This window comes from Marmota monax, unplaced genomic scaffold, assembly GCF_021218885.2.
Source record: "Marmota monax isolate L192 unplaced genomic scaffold, Marmota_monax_Labrador192_F-V1.1 WCK01_AAM20220418_F8-fsc00112, whole genome shotgun sequence".
In the NCBI taxonomy this organism is placed as follows: domain Eukaryota; kingdom Metazoa; phylum Chordata; class Mammalia; order Rodentia; family Sciuridae; genus Marmota; species Marmota monax.
Genome location: NW_026692073.1, coordinates 3753545 through 3770992, shown reverse-complemented (window position 1 = coordinate 3770992; position 17448 = coordinate 3753545). Strand labels below are relative to the sequence as shown.

Here is a 17448-nt window from a genome sequence, read left to right as displayed (position 1 = left end):
CTGGTGAGTTCAGGTGCTGGTGAGATACTGAATGTGGTTAGAAGACTGAGTTTGAGACTAGGCTCAGGGAGGGCTGGGCCTTATGTGCTTCAGGGGTGTGGATTCCATCCAGAGGACAATGAGGAGTCTGTTGAGAAGGACAGTTTTCTGCTTCTAAATTGGGAGAGAGTACATGGATAATCTAGGGAGCACCATATTTGAAGATTACTATATGTTATTCCAAAGGAATCATGATGTAATAAAAATACCTGATATAAAATTAAAAATTACAATTAAGGAAATACTTAGGAAAATGATTAAGACAATCTACCATTTCTTAACTATAAAACTGGGACAAGACTTTCATGTTAGATATACCTCTTAATTTCATGGCCTATAAAATAATAATAATAATAATAATAATACTTATGATAGACTCTTGTTTGCCCCCTTTTCCTTTTCACAGTAGTTTTAATTTTGCTTTTCCCATTCTTGTTTTAAAAATGAGATATTCCACTACTTCCTATTCTTCTGTATGTTGTGTGGAGTCAGGTGTAACTCTTGTTATTTATTTTCTAGTCATTGGGCCATAAAGGTGGATCTGGACCTAAAAACCAGAAATCCTAGATTTTGCACTGGTTTTGGTAATTGAAACAAAGTTTCTTTAGGATATAATGTTTTAGTTGGATACATTTTCTGGCTTCTCTTTGAAGTGCCAAGAGACTAAGTTCCAGGCAGTGGGATGTGAGTAGAAGTGACCTGGGCCTCTTCTGGTCTTTCCCTTGGAATAAGCCTGATTACTTCCTGTCTTAAGCATCAGAAGTTGATTTGAGTTCTTTCTTTCTTTATTTGATAGAGGGTTGTTTCTATGCTCCTTTTAAAACAGAAATTCAACCATCAAAGGAAAACCTTATGTCCCAAGCTTCTGAAAGCAACTGAAAACTTCTCAGATCAATTCTGTAAGCATCTGTCATCTACTTACCTGTTATAGGAGCTTGTGGCTCTCCAGAGTTGATAAGGAGAATCAAAAGTCTGAGCACTCCACAAGAGCTGCAGGTCAAATTCAATTCCTCCTAGGTGGTCTGGAGTTAATATAAAGGATTTCACATCTGGGAGAGTGTGGTGCTCCATCACAAACTGTCCTATTTCAAGGGGAAAAACACACATACTTACGATTCGTGAGTTTTATTGTACTCAAGGTAAAACCCTTCTAAAAGCCTAAGAACTGAATTCATATCAAACAACTAAGATTTTATCCTTTTGCCCCTTCAAGTATATCCCACATTGGTTGAGACAGCACAGCATCTGACCCCAGCTGATCACCCCACTCATGGTGGCTGTCATGGAATACGGTACATGTGTAAACAATATTAATATGCCTTGTGAAAATGGGGTGGAGTTTACATACAACAAGGTGGACATTATGTGACTATGGATATTGAATATACCTAGCTTTGAATTCAAGCCAACACGTTGATTGGATATAAAAAAGGTTAGAAGTTTATAAACAGAAATATCAATATTGGATAAAAATCACATTTAGGGTCATTAAAGTCCTTGATGGAAGGGGACTTCCATCAATTGTAAAATTGTAAATGCTATTTGGTGAAGGTTACTTAGCAAGACACCTCTGTTCTCTAAAACACCAGTAACTGTTGTGAATAAACAGAAGTAGGTGGATTATTCTAGATTAAAGAGAAAAAAACTAAAGAGAGAAAACAACCAAAATGTAACAAGTGAAGCATGATGGAATTCACCTACCTTTTATACAAACAGGTTTAAAATAAATGTAAAGAAACATATAAACAATTAGAAAAGACTTTTGAGGGATAATAGAGGAAATACGTATAGGAACTGAATATTATTGAATCAATGTTAAATATGTTGGAGGTGAAAATGGCTTTGCATAAGAAAAACATCCTTGTTCTTTGGAGATAGCTACGAAAGTATTTACAGTAACTTGACATGAAGACAGCAGCTTGTTTTCAAATGAAGTAACAAAATAAGGTATGTTATATATGTTCATACATGTAGAGTAAAATGTTCACAACTGTTGACTTTGCTTTTTGTTGTTCTATTTTTTCAACTTTTCTGCAGGTTCAAATTGCTTCTTAACAAAATGCTGGTTAAAAAACCCACACTGATATTACCTCTGAATTTGGCATGGGTCTTGAATTCAATGACGAGGCGGCCATCCTCTCGAATATAGATTCTTATTATCTGAAGCCTTGCAGAGAGCACACTGTCTGTCTGGATTCCTAGGCAGGCATACATAAAATGTCCAAATTATGGTCTGGAGAAGACCTTCAGAATGACAGCCTACTTTGAAGTTATCTCATGGTCATCTTTAAGTAAAGCTGTGTATTTATTTGACTGTGACGCAAGAGAAAATTAATAGACTCTAGAGAAATATTTGCCATTAAATAGTATGACAGCTCATTCCACTTGGCTTTTTTTTTTTTTTAACAGTTCCTCTGTCCTTGACATAGACTCTTCATACATATAGATAGAGTTCATCCCATAGCTCTGAAAATAACAAATCTAAAATTTCTTAGCATCAAACTTTATAAACCAAGAAGTGATTACAGTGTATCTGCTTCATATTGTATTTTCCTTTCAGTATTAATAAAGTCATTAGTCCTGATGGCTACAGTTAGGACTCAAACCATTGGAGAAGTAGAGGGAAGCTTGCAGAAGGCCAGCTGTATAGACGCGACATGAGCAAGCTGTGGCTTTAGAAGACAACTGCAGTCATGATGCCCAGCAGTTCATAAGGACCCCCAAAAAGAATAACTGAAGGAGAAAAATAAAGTTCAATAAAACCAAAGCCAAAATTCAAGGAATAATCTGGACCCAGTTATTGGGAAAACCAAATTACTTTCCCATAAAGAATATAAAGTCAATAAATGATCTGAGCTTAAGCCACTTAAGCGAGTTACTGAGACGAAGCCCTCCCTAAAGAAAACTCCTGAAGTCCCATGTGTGCAGATAAAGTGCATCAGCTTTGTCTGGGGTCGGGGAGGGAGTAATGGGAGAAGTAGGAGTAAGGGGAAGTGGGTTTGGGGTCCTGTTGAAGTATAGGACACTGGAAATGAGAAAAAGAACAACAAAACCAAGGACGCCCCGTTGGAATGAGTGGAGAAGAGAACCTGGCAGTTTTAGGAGACATTTTTGTAATAGCCGTGGGAGAAGGGGTGTGTGTCCCCAGTGGGGATACTCAGTGGGGACACTCAGTGGGACTGAGGTGCATGCTGCTGGCAGAGGGGCCATCTCAGATCCAGCCCAGGGGGGCTCCTTGGAAAGGGGCAAGAATAGGGACAAGCCTGAGGGGAATATCATTTTAAAAATTCAGCTTTGTTAAAATCTTTGTTTTTGAGAATCAACAAAGGAGCCAATGATGTCAAATGAATCAAGTAAGTCGCTTAACCTATCACATCAAGTGGTTCTGACATATTCCCATTTCCATGCATCTAATTTGAAGATCCTTTTGCTTCTTAAACAAGATGAGCTACACTGTTTTTAACCAGGTGAAGCCAAGCATGATCACACTCTATTAGAACAGGTACTCCTTGAATCCCTGACGGGCAGCCTAGGACCCACTGTCACTTGCCATCCTCTATTCTGGGCCCCTTCCGGTGTCAGCAGATATGGACATGGCTTTTTCTAAGGAACCACAGATATGCACTTTCCAGACTTCAGGCAGCTGTCCTGTGACTTTCTATAGGAAGTCAGGAATAGAGCTGCTATCAACAGTCACTGCATATTTAATCTTGATTACTGAGTGTGAGGTAGGAACATGAAGCTGTCCATAGGCATACCTGTTCTCCAGAGGACTGTGTCATAGAAGAAGGAGAATTCCATCTCTGTGTGGTGCTCCAAAGAGGCCCAGCCTCTGGGGGCGGTCACATAGATGTAAGACACGTAGAGAGGCACGTGTACCGTCAGGAAGGACTGAGCGGAGTCCCTCACCTGGCAAGGAAACAGTATGCATGCATAGAGGCTTATTTCTTCTCCAGGTGAAAGGGCATGTGGTCATCACCTCAGTTCAATTTCCACTCACTCAGTCATGCACTCATCCAATAATAATCAAGAGCCCACAGCTGAACTTGGTTTTTAAAAAAATTAAGTAAGGGCTGGGGATATAGCTCAGTTGGTAGAGTGCTTGCCTTACATGCACTAAGGCCCTGGGTTCAATCCCCAGCACCACAAAAAAGAAATCAAGAGGGTAGAAAATGGTCAGGATGATCTGCAATGCTTTTTTGAACAAAAAAATGGTGTTTTTTTTTTTTTTTTTTTTTTAACAGAACACCTCTGAAGAGTGAGAATTAGCTTTACTTCTACTCTCTAGTTGCTAGAAACCTTAGCTGAAAATTTAAAGTATCACGGTTATTCCCGAGAGATGGACCTGCTGGCTCTACCATTCACTGCATTCTCTCTCTGCTGATGGCTCGCAGATGACCTGCAGGACAGCTGGAATCAACCATGACCGGGAAGAGGTCCAAGTCCATCCCCTGGGAGGAACAGTGCCAGGCTCAGGAAGTTTTAGTGAGGACTCCTGCCTCCTGCTCCAGAAACAAAGACCTGGAGATCATATCTGGGAAGCTAACAACACACAGCTCGGAGCTGTATATGGCTTTGATAATTTCCTATCCTGTAAATTGTGTTGGAAAGAATTTTGAAAAGGCAGCGGGGACACTTCTTTCTAAAAGGGTTCCTGTTACTGCTATTAATTTGGCCCAACGACATTTGTTTTACTATGAAATGAACAAAACTGGATGGAAAGATCACAAAAAAAAAAAAAAAAAAAATAGTAAAAGCTTTCATGGTAAAGCTAACTGGGTTTATGTGTGTAAGTGGGGGAGTTGTTTTATTCATTTTAAAAAATGTTTTATATATTTCTCCCCCAAAATATGAATTTCTTTTTTAACAAAAAGCTAAGTTAGTTGGTTGGAAATAATTTTATTTTGTCATTGGACAAATACTATAACATATTAAGGGACTTATATTCCCTTTGGTTGAGGCAGGAAAGATGGACCTCATTACCCTAGGTACATGTATGACTGCACATATGGTGGGATGCTACATCATGTACAACCAGAGAAATGAAAAGTTGTGCTGCAATTGTGTACAATGAATCAAAATGCATAAAATAGGCTTTGATAGCTTTAAAAATACAATGTGAAGGAATTTTATGGATAATTAAGGAAAAGAACCAAATGCTTTATCAATATTTAAGACATTAAAAACTTAATTTTTCTAAAAAGTGTTTTTCAAAGTTGCCAGGGATTGAAAATTTGATGTCGGCTTTTTCAAAAGACTTGATAATTTCATATTCACTTAAATGTCCCTTTTGGACATGACATATTCTGTTTTCTTTAGAAAATTTCCAGATTTAACTGGATTTTATGCCACATCTATCCATTAAAACACAGCTTTTGCTAAATACTCCTTCCCCAACCCCATAATTGTTGACATTAGAACCTTAACAATCCTTTAGGTGGTTGGCAAAATTTATTTTCCCCTCTTTGTTTCTCTCTCATTCTCTTTTAGACTTCAATCTTAAAAAGTAAAAATCCCCTGGCAACTGTTTGCTGCAGACCAATTTTATTCCAGACACTGTGCTAGGTACTTTCATATGTTGAGTTAGAGTCAGAATTTCAGAGGAGGCTCCAAGAAGTTTTATTTCATCCAATTCTGCTAATATTTGATAGAGAAAGATATAAACTAGGAATGGTTCTGGGTTCTATATTTTTCTATGACATTTCAGCAATTCCAATTATTTTTAAAGAAACCAACAACAACAAAATACTTCTGTGTATATATTTTTTCTGTGTCGATTTAAAAAGTGGGACAAAATTAATACAAAATCCTTGTCTTTGGAGTTTTGAAACATATTCTGAAAAATCTAAATGTATAATCGAAGCAAAATAACGGAGAACAGAGAGTACTATTTTTTGATTGTTCCAGGAGATGAACAATCATTTCCGCAATTTCCAGCAACTGTAGGTTATGCAACTGCAGAAATAGAAACAAAACCCAAGACAGTCTTAAAATTCTATTCAGTAGAGGGCAGTAGTGTATACAAAACAAGAGGAATGGGGACAGAGATACTGCAAAGAACACAACAAAATTTAATCAAAGATACTTTCCCCAAATGATTATGTCCTCCCCAGGTTCCTTCCTTCAGTGAGGTTAAACCTGATTTGAAATGAAGAACAAACACCTAGCTAGTTTTTGTCTCTTTGAGATAAGTGCTCAAAATGGGATGAAAACTGTTTTAGAATTTATTTTCCCACGAGGATGGATGAGCCTAGTTTCTATGCCCTTTGATACAACTGCCCTGCTCTTCTATGACCCTGGCTTCTTGCTATAAAATCTCCAGTTGTCACTAATGTTTAATTGTGTTCTCTCTCCCTCTTCATCCCACAGGGGTTCTTAGTTTGGAATAGGTATGGAATGGGTGTTATCTCTCCTCAGTGCTTAGGCCAACAGTGTTCTTCTTGTCTTCTGAAAGTCGGGGTGTATACCTGCCTTTCTGACTCACTGCCCCAAGTGGGGAGGAGAATACATCTAACCTTGCTATCAAATGATTGTCTTGCTATCAAACTTGACAAAATATACAGAGGGAAAAACAAAAATGCCCAGAGAAGTAAATATTAAATTTTTATGTAAATAACTTGCCAAACAATAATCCACCCGCCTATTAACTTAATTTACAGGATATTGGGGTTTAGCCACAATGCTGCCAAGATCTTGCTTGAGAGACTTATAAAGAAGCATCCCTCGATGGGTTGGCCCAGTTCTGGAAGCAAAGTGCCACCTGAAGTCCTCCAGGAATGAACAGGGTTGGTACCAGCACCTATGTGCATGTAGCCCTTGAACGGGAGCTCCTAGAACACCCACCTGGAAGTCAGCAGTTACAGAGCCCCCGCAGACGTCAATGAGCTCCGTCATGTCATAATATGCATCAAAGGTCCACACACAGCTCTTCAGATTCAGGTGTTTGTATAGCTGGATGGTCTTTGGCTCCCGCACATTGGGGTCAAATTGGAAGGGACGGTCATATCCAGGACCCAGGGCAGTGCTGTCATAGACAACATCATCCAGGAAGCCTGCCTCTGCCAGAGAGGGAAGGGACAAGGAATGGTAACTCAGCTTGAGGATGCCTAGAAGCTGGATAGGGAGAAGAGACTCATTTTTGACACTGAGAGAGCTTTCTTCTCATTTGACTATCAATAGAGCAACCCAGAGCTCCCAATGCAGAGTATGTGAGAAGAGCTTATAAAGAGCATCACTGCCCATTGCCAGGTGTTACACAGAGAACTCCAGGAACCAGGGAGGAAAAGGTGGACAAATGATACCATAAATGAAGAAGACAGATCTCAGAAAAGAAACACACTGTAGCTTCACCTGTACACCTGGCCAGTGTGGTTCTGTTTTACCTACTTTACAATCAGTCTTGAAGAATTGCATTTATTAGCTGGGTGCGGTGGTGCACACCTAATCCCAGTGGCTTGGGAGGCTAAGGCAGGAGGATTGTGAGTTCAAAGCCAGCATCAGTAACTTAGCGAGGCCCTAAGCAACTCAGTGAGACCTTGTCTCAAAATAAAATACAAAAAAGGGGTAGGGATGTGGCTCAGTGGTTAAGCACCTCTGGGTTCAATTCCCAGTACCAAAAAGGAAAAAAAGAAATGGATTTACTACATGGATCATTCTCTGACCAATTACTATTTCTGAAGACCAATTTAAAGAACAGCTTTTTTGGAAAGCCAGCAAACCAACATCAGACTCTCTCTTCTCCCTCCCTCTATGGTTTCTGAACTTTGAGGAAAAATGTCTTAATGAGTAAATAGCTGGCTAATGATGCTTGACTAAACCTCACCTGCTACAGGCAAAAATTATTGGATCAAAAGCTGCCAAGCAAGCAAACTATTCTGAATTAAAACAGACCTTTATGCAGCACAGAGCTGAATACAGATACAATTTTTAGCATATTAAATTTAAAATTTTTATAGTACTAAAAGTGATGATAGAATTTTAAAAGAGTTCATGCATCTCTTAGAATGCCTGACACCGGCAATCAGCCTTTGTCCCACAAAGACAAGGGACTCAATTGGCCTCTGTTGAATCCAATGGTTTTCAAACAGGAAGAGGTGCAAAGTTTCAGTGTTTAAACATGGTATGTTTCTGCCACTAGCAGCTTATGGGAACCAATTAAACTTTGATGTGTAGCTCAATGATTTAAGAATATTCTGCCCTCAACTAATTCTACTGAATAAAGACCATCACTACTCAAAATGATGTTTAATGAATATGAAAGAGCATATGAATGCATTTCTGTCTTCAAAAACACTGTTAAATGATTCACTAGTTGTGAGGGAGGAAATGTGCTTTTAACGTGCACTTGCTAAGGTAAATGGAAACAGACGGGACTCTTTGTAAAGTCAAATGTCTGCTGTGGTGAACACAAAGATGTGCCCACTGCCTTACTCTCAGCTCCTTCAGGATGGTGACAGCTGGAGAATAGCTCAGTCCAAGGTCATGACTTTCTGGGAAGCCCACATCCAGTGACCAAATGAGGTGGGCTATGAAGGTCTGGCCTTTTGGGCTGGAAGTAGGACAAATCTCTCCAGAGTTTCTTGCTTTGTGGGCTTACAGGGGAGTTTGACTTCTCCCTCTACCCAGTCCTGTTTCCTCTCCTTCCTTTAGATAGGTGCTGAGCCCTAAAAAAATGCCTCACACCCCAAACTTCTCAGCTCCTGCTTCTGGAGAATTCATCCTTAAACATCTAACACCTGCATTTCAGCTTTCCAAAGAGGCTGCTATCCTGGAATTTTAGAGCAGAGACCCAAAAATGCTCTCTAGAAGGGAGGGAAGGGACTAAAATTTTCCACAGTAGGCACTTTAAACATGTCAACACATTTAATCCTCACCTAGATTAGTAGCAATATTTACCCTCATGCTATAAACAAGAAAACAGCAGCTCAGAGAGGTCAAGCTATCGCTGTTCAGTTGCATAGGTAGTGGGATAAGGATTGGAATCTAAATCAATCTGACTTCAAAATCCTTATTCTTTCGTATTCACTTTATTGTTCCTATGTTGGATGCTTGCTAAGAAGGAAAAATTATCTGCATATTTTGAGGTCAGGAAAGCATATAAAGCAGAGATTTTCCCCATTTAGCCACACCCCCCAAAAGTCACTGCACAGGATGTATGGGAAAACTGGTACCCAGCTCATCCCTCACCTGAGATGCCTTTCAGGTCATGGGTGGTGACTAAATTGGAGCAGACATGCTGGTGTCTGTAGATGGACTCAGATAATAGAAAATGCAAGTTGTGCAATGGCATGGTGGAGATAAGAGGCAGCATTCCATCCTGGTGTGGGATCTGCACTGAAATGTGGATTCTAGGGGAGAAAGGGCAGAAACAAGTGTTTATCTGCATGCTCTGAACAGTCGGTAGGATGCATTTCTTTTTCATCACAAATCTGTTTTCACCAATGAATTTAGCAATCTTCCTTCCCCTGCAGCTTGCCATGTACGATTTCTATCTGAACATGAGGGTGTGGATATACATGTGGGGTTGCTTTCTCCCCCAAGAGATCCTCCAGACTCAAGACTGATAGCAATCAGGAATCAGAGATGTTTTTTCCTATATATGATAACATCACAACCACAAATTACTTTAAATATTTCTTTTGCTTTAAATGGAAGGTTTGTATCCTCAGGAGCTAAAGCTGAATGACTGATACAGGAGCTGCCCCTGTTCTGTTTCAATGAAAATCTGTGGAAGCTGGGAGGGTACTTATTTGAGTCAAAAAGTATCATTGGGGCTGCAAATAGGGTAGAGCACAGACCTAGCATGTATGATGGTGCTGCGTTCCATCTCCAGCAATGAAAGCAAAAAAAATCATTGAATTCTTAAATTCTAAGGCCAGTTTCCCCACCCAGCTAAATACCTTAGAAATATAATGTCTCACTACTAACATGATCTCTCCTCAAATAAACACTGCCCCCTCCCTTCTTTCTCTGTAAGTTTCACCAACACCTTACACCTGGCCCTTACTAGCCTCAAACTGCAGCATGTTCTCCCTTCACCTACATTCCTCTACTCTAGGTGACCTTTGGACAAGGAAATCAATGACTTATACATATGGGCTGCTTTTTCTTGTGTGTTTGGAGGCTCTGCTTATCTTGCCTCCCCACTATGAGGATAAGAACCATTTCCTTCTTTCCTTTTGTTTTTTCACTGCATGCAGTATACAATTCTAGAGAAAATATGAGCTTAATAAATATTGGTTAAGACCGCGACACAACAGAACTGTACTTATAGGCTGCATTTGTTTTCATTGTATGAGTTTACATTTTCAGCATGTTTTATTGAAGGTGTGTTTTGAGTATACATAGGTTGCCTCTGCAAGCAAAGAACCACATTTTAAAGAGGAATTTGAGCCTCAGATGTAAAGAGGATGACCCTTTTCCTAACAAGGAGTCAGTTGTACTTTGAGTACTTCTCTTATTGATCTTTTACAAAAACAAGTTTTATTCTATTTGGGGAAAAAAGAGAGGAATTTGTGTATTTGGGGGTTCACAGTCAAACCCATTTCTCTGAACTCAGTTGTTCATTAAAGCACACACTTAAACTCTGCAAGGTTTAATGAATACCTATGGTGTATGTGAATTCCCTTTTGCTATAAAAAATTGAAATTATCCCTCTCCCACTAAAATCATGGTGGCACAGGAAAAACAGTCTAGTGGCATGGAGTTTAGACAGTGCTATCGCTCATTTGTTCATCAGATATTCTGCAAATGCCTCATGGGCCAAATAGCACTGAACTAGGTATACAGGAGATGCAAAATTAATAATCATGGTCTCTGCCCTTAAGGTTTTACCATCTACCATGTGGATAGAGAGGAAGAATGATGACAATGCTCTGAAAGAGGCATTGGCAGGTGCTGGAGGAGCCTCTAAATTAAATTGGAGGAAATGATGAAGATTTTCCTAGAAGAGAAGCTATGAGCTAGGTATCACAGGACAGCAGGATTTAACTGCAGCAAGTAGAAGGGGGTGGGAGAGAGTTGGAGCTGATGGTAAAGGCATGTAATCTAAAAGTGGTGGAAACCCTTGGGAATTTATCTGTGATTCTTTGTGGGTGGACTGGCAAGTAAAAATGTTAAGGTGAGGGCTAAGAGGCTAGGAAAATAGACAAGGGACAGACCTCAAGGGATCTTTGAATGAAAAAAACAACAACAACAACTTTGAAGCAAAAATTACCACTACATTTATTTTGCAGAAGCATTACTCACTGATCTGTGTCACCTGGAAAGCACATAAAGGATACCGGAAAAGTTACTTGTGGTGGAAGGGACCACCCGCCTGACCTGTTTGGATGTTCCTTGTGTTTGACGTCCAGGTATTTCAAGGTTGCGATGAAGGACTGTGCCTGGAAGCCTCTAGCTGTCCCAGCCACCACTGGAGTGTGGCAGATAGCACTGTCTGTTCCAATGGTAACAATATTGCTCCTTAAGGGGGTCCCCACGTGGCCCACCTTATCCACAGCCTTTGCCACACAGCGCACATGGAACCTCCGGCTGAAGTAAATGCTATCTAAGACCTAGAAGAAGAATAAAGCACCTCAGATATGTACATACAATCTGAGCAGGTCCTTACACTGTGTCTTCTGGGTTAGATGACACAATAAGCTATTGGCACAAAGTAACTTGGGAAGGCCATCCATCCTCCCACCCACTAATCTGTCCATCCTCTGATTCATTCATTCATTTGTCACATAACCACTGACTTATCACCATGAACCAGGCACTAGGGACAGAGCAGTGAGTACTTACAGTCTAAGGAGATAAGATGGAAAAGACAGATGTGGGGGCAAGAGTCCAAACATGCCTGGTTACCAATGAACAGTATTATTCTCCTTGTGTACTAGTTTAGCAAAAGGACTACCCAACTATATTTCAGACCTTTCAGTAAGACTGATTGGCCTCCAAGCCACTGTTGCTGGGAGCATAGAGAAACTGGCTAAGGCCTTTGCAGGGCTTTACACCTAGACATAAATTCCTCAATTTATTCTAGGATACTTGGTCAATGATATCACAGGCTCAAAGGCCCTCACACAGAACATTAACTCCCCTGGGGGAAAAAATACATCCAATCAACAAACAGCTCTCCCCTCTCCCATCCTCTTCCACTATCAACCAGTTGGGAGGCAGCTTTTAGCTTCTGATCCCCTTATCAGTTGTCCCTATAATAAAGCTGCTTTCTGCAAGAACCCAGTGCTGTGGTATTGGCTCCTATACATGTTGGGCTCTAGCCCTTGCTTGATGACAATGGTGTTTGGATACTGAAGAGAGATGCTTCCTCCTCAGGAGTATTTCTTTCTTTTTTTTCTACTGCTCCACTCTTAGAACCGCAAGGGTCACAATAACATGCAGGCTAGACGCTGAGAACTTGACCTCTGACTTCTCCCAGCCTTTGAGGGTCTTCATATAGATCCCTTCACATTTTCAGATATATAGGAACAATAAGAGGGCTCAACAATCTGTGCAGAGGCAATGTAGGTCACCAGGACTATGTGTCCACACTCAAAAGGAAGTACATAATGAGAAAAATTAATTAGTAGTTCTGTATGCCTCAGAACTCCCACAAAGCAATCATACGAATGTATAAATTCTTCCCATGAAAACAATTTTTACTGAAGTCCATTAAAAATTAAAGAAGATTTTTCCATTAAATTTTTTTTTAATTAGCTGCCAACTCTTTATTTATTTATATATGGACTTATTCCAGTAGGGATTTGACGCATATAACAAAAATGCATACAACATGATGGTATTAAATCAAATGAAGAAATAAAGATAAAGCAAAGGAAATTGGAGTGAAGGATATTATTCACCAATTCATTATAAGACAAAAAACTCAAGAGTCATCAATTTTGTACTTGTAAAAAATGTATAGTTGGCTCAAATATACAAATATGGTTTTGTTGGACACAGAATTAGATTTTTATAAAACAATAAGTTAAGTCTTGGCATTTTTAAGTTTTTAATAATAAGGAAGATGACTTAAATTTGAACCAGGTTGTATTGCAAAAGAATGGAACTCTGGGCTTTCTGAGTAAGCTGTGCTGAAGACAATGGATATGAGTAAACCTTTCAATAAAAAATCAAGAACTGTGTGCTGGATTCTGTGCTAAGCCTGAACCTCCACTGCTTTTGTCTCTTTTTGAAGAGAACCAGCTTCACTGGTGCAATGTGTGGAACCACTGTAGTGGACTGGCTTATAAGGGTGGAAAATAGCAGTATTCACTGCTCTGTGATGGCCTGGACTCAAAGGTCTTTGAGGGCAGCAACTGCCTTAGGAACTTCTTTTCATGTCCATCCACAGGGCTTTGCAAAATGCCGATCACTCCACAGCCATTCTATCCTTTTGTAAAACTGGTTGCTATTAAAGTGCTGGCCACTTTGGGATATACAAATATGACAGAAACCTTAATCCATGTCCTGAAGGAGTTTATATCTGAATACTTTGAATGATTAAAAATATGTGAAAAGAATAGTAATCACTTAATGGTACTGACCTGGAAATTTGGACTTATTTTATCATTTATAATAACACTGGTCAGTGACCTTGTTAACTAGAAGAAATATTGTTTTGCAGATCAGGAGATTAAGACCAAGAGGGCAAGTAACTTAACATCACATATTAAAATAGGCAGAATTAGGGTTTGTGAATAGGTTTTCTGACTAGCAGCTTAATTTTCTTTCTATCATACTATAATGCCTTTCCTTATATATAAGAATGAACAAACTATATATGCATCTCTTTATTTGTCTTATTCCAAATGCCATGCATGAATCTGAAGGAATTTGACAGAATCGGAGTAACAAAGGGATTCAGCAATTCTCTTCCTCCCCAACCTGGCCCGGCCACCAGACTTACCATGTGGTTGACGCTGGTGAAGGGGGTGTTGTCAGTGATGGTCTCAAAGGGAGACCGGGCCCCATTGCCATCAGTGGGGGCAGCCACTTCCCAGCTGAACTGCACGGACGTCTGGTTGATGCCTGCCTCACTGCAGCGCTCCTTCATGACGGCATACCTGGGGAAGTGAGGGTCACAGGGTGTGACACAGACCAGTGGGTAGCCTGGAGAGGGGGCCTTCTTGACTCCTTCCTTGGTAACCTCTTCCACGTGGTCGTAGTCAGCAAGGGTGACAACCTGAGAAAGGCAGCAAAGCTTCAGGTTAGGTTGGTTCTTGGGAAGATCGCAGATCCCTTGCCCAGAGACACTCCTGATCACTTAATTTCTAGGGATTCTTTAAAATATAACTGAAGGTTTTATAATCCTTTGCCGGGTACCCTTAAGGGCACTGCATATCTTTAGTGGTGCAGGAAATCCTCCTACTGCCTGAGCTAAGAGCTTTATTGTCCTGTTAACTGCATTCCAAGTCGATTCTTATCATGCATGTAAAAAATACTTTCATTTTCCTGCACATGGAACCAAAGCTATATTGTGACTGGCAGTTGCTAGCTTAAAGTTGTATTAAAATGTTATCCGTACATAGTAGCACACCCAGTATAATAAGAGTAAACAAAGGTAATGCATTTCTTCCATGGCCAAACAAGAAACAATTTGAAATAATCTCCTGTTTTAAAATGTAAGAGAGTAGTTAAGGGAGGTTAGAAGGCTTGTTCTGACTGCACTATTAGGTGTTAAATACCCCCTGGTGATTTCAGGCATTTTCCTCTTAAATGTAAAGTCTGTACATTCATTCTGTTCATCCTGAATTGGGAAGCACAGTACCACATTTCTGCATATACTTAACTCTCTTTGTGGGGTGAATATGTTGGATAATAGATTGGGAGTTCTACTTTCTTATCTTCCAGGTCCTACCAGAGCAAAATGTCTTTATCAAGCTAAGCTACCTACATGGTTTGGTCTTACTCTTATGTCAGAATAAGGCTTCTTACCCTTGGCCCTATTAACATTTGTGCCAAATAATTCTTTTTGTTGTTCTGTGCATTATAGGTATTTAGCAGCATCCCTGGCTTCTACCCACTGGATGCTAGCTGTGACAACCAAAAATGTCTCTGGACATTGCCAAATGTCCTCTGGAGGGAGAGAATGGTTGGCTAGATTCTCCTGGTTGAGAACCATTGTTAGAAGAACAAAGAAGTAGCTCACCAGAAGTCCCACTTCTCTCAAGTTCTCATCTGCTATTCACTAAGACATAAAAGCAGCAATCCTAGGTGTCAAGCAACTCACAATAGGTGGTGCTGGCAATATGAGACTTCCCGCTGCCTCCTGATCTAGAATTGTCACTGTGGCAGTAGTCACATCCCCAAGAACTGCTTCCACTGGGTCATCGGGGCCAAGGACTAGAGAGAAGGATTCATGCCATTCCCGGTCTTCATTGGACAGAATCTCCACTTTAAAAAAGATGTGATCCACACCTTCACCAAGGACAGAACAAAAAGAGAGCAAAAACCTTATTAGTAGACATACCTAAGAGAGTACAGGCTGGCACTGCTGAGATGTCAAGTTAAAATATAACCTTTCCTTACAGAAGTTTTCTATATATGTAGTGACTTCTAATCACTTTAGCCCCATCCTAAGTGAGGAATCTGTTTGACAGACCAAATTCCACCTGTGGTAGAGGCTCTGTCCTAGAGATTACTATTCAGCACCATATGAGGATTAATGGCCCCTGCCTGACACACTGGCTGGCAGTAATAAAAATCTATGATCCAAAATATGCTTCATCCTGGTTACAAGTTTTTTTTGCTTAATTTTCTTTTCCCATTTACACTTAAGCATGAGCTCCTGTGTGGTTGTGAGTACTTGCATACTCTTCCAAATTGCCTCCTAAGAAGCAGTAGGGGCCAGGTCCGTCTCCACAAAAAGATCACACTGTGGAGGTTTAGCACCTGGAAGAGTGCTATAAACCCTTCCTTTGCTGTAAAATGATTCTTTGAGTATACAGACATCCCTGATCATAAGTAAGGACCTTTCTTCCTGTCCTAGAGACATGAGGACCAGCTTGCTTCCAGATCTATCTTTCCTCCAGATCCCTGTGGAGAAAAGAGGGGTCCTTCTGCAAAAGTGGAAGAAGAGCTCTTCTTTTCCAGCAAGCATCAACTAGACACACATGGGTTGGAGGTGGAAGCCCATTAAGGCTCCAGTGAGCGGAAGAGATACACAGGGACCCATGACCACCAGCCTCCACCATTTCTGAGTCACCCTTTCCATCCATTTGCTAGGACATCTTTGAAAAGTCCTAATACTGCTATTCACCTCTGGCTACACTAAAAATGATGCCAGGATCTATACCAGCTTTTCACTTTACACTGCTCCAGAAAGTTCTAAGAAAAAAAACTAGCATACAATTCAACCCTTTACTTGGTCCGTTCTCCTCATCAAAACTTCAGACAGACCCCTGGTTGTGATCTGTTTTGTCTTTCACTCTTTTCTGGCTTATCTCCATGTTTCTCTCTGGGATACACTTGTTTTAGAAAGCCTATAAAAGGGCATGTGAGTTTCCTAGTAGAAGTGAAATCAACTTGAGCACAGGGATTATGCATTCCAGATTTTAGCAAGCTCTGAAGGATCCAGTGCAAAGCTTTGCACTATTGATTGTTCAAGGATGGATATATATTTTAAAACCAAGTGTTCCTATCATTCAACCAAACCACAGGATAAAAAAAGTCCTTTTAAATAAACCAAAATGCCCAGCATGTTCTTATTTTTTTTTTTTTTTTTTTTTTTTTTTTTTTTTTTTAGCATTAACTGTGAATTTTATTTATTTATTTATTTATTTATTTTTTTTTTTAAATTTTTTATTGTGGGTTGTTCAAAACATTACAAATTTCTTGACATATCATATTCCACACTTTGATTCTAGTGGGTTATGAACTCCCACCTTCACCCCATACACAGATTGCAGATTCACATCAGTTACACATCCATTGATTTACAAATTGCCATACTAGTGTCTGTTGTGCTCCGCTGCCAGCATGTTCTTATGTTACAGACTTTTAAATCCACGCCATGATTATGAATTAAGTTTTACTTGCAACCTCAAATATATGCTTAACAAATGCATTATGTTATTGCCACAACTTTGTTTCTCTGCTCATTCCTTTCTTCACATACAAGATAGTCATCTCTCCATTAAGGAAACCCACAGTTTGGAATTGGCATTCAATTACCAGGATTGAATTTCAAGACTCGGCTCTTTGGGTAATAATCCACACCAGACTGGGCAGATCCATCCCGAGTGCTACAGCGAATCTTGGAGGTCCTGTTCTGATCCCCTCTTCGGATCACCTTGATGTTCAGAATTGCAATGGCATCTGGTCCTGCGGGTTCCCGGACTTGGTATGCAGCTTCTTCAAACTCAATGGTGGGCGCTAAGGAAAAAACGGTTAGGAAAACAAGAACAAGTCAGAATAGCATAA

The 17448-nt window shown here is 40.0% G+C and overlaps 1 protein-coding gene across 2 annotated transcripts in view; it reads right to left on the bottom strand.

The window, feature by feature from the left end:
- The window catches only part of Fras1 (Fraser extracellular matrix complex subunit 1), a 460021-nt gene that overhangs the window by 21331 nt on the left and 421242 nt on the right, over positions 1-17448 (bottom strand). For both annotated transcript variants that reach the window (XM_046459197.2, XM_046459211.2), the window contains 9 exons: positions 17200-17400; positions 15257-15444; positions 13934-14209; positions 11362-11594; positions 9226-9386; positions 6883-7097; positions 3798-3948; positions 2130-2237; positions 962-1121 (listed from right to left, as the gene is read on the bottom strand). In XM_046459197.2, the coding sequence (XP_046315153.1) occupies positions 962-1121; positions 2130-2237; positions 3798-3948; positions 6883-7097; positions 9226-9386; positions 11362-11594; positions 13934-14209; positions 15257-15444; positions 17200-17400 (1693 nt within the window). The remainder of the gene's footprint in view (positions 1-961; positions 1122-2129; positions 2238-3797; positions 3949-6882; positions 7098-9225; positions 9387-11361; positions 11595-13933; positions 14210-15256; positions 15445-17199; positions 17401-17448) is intronic.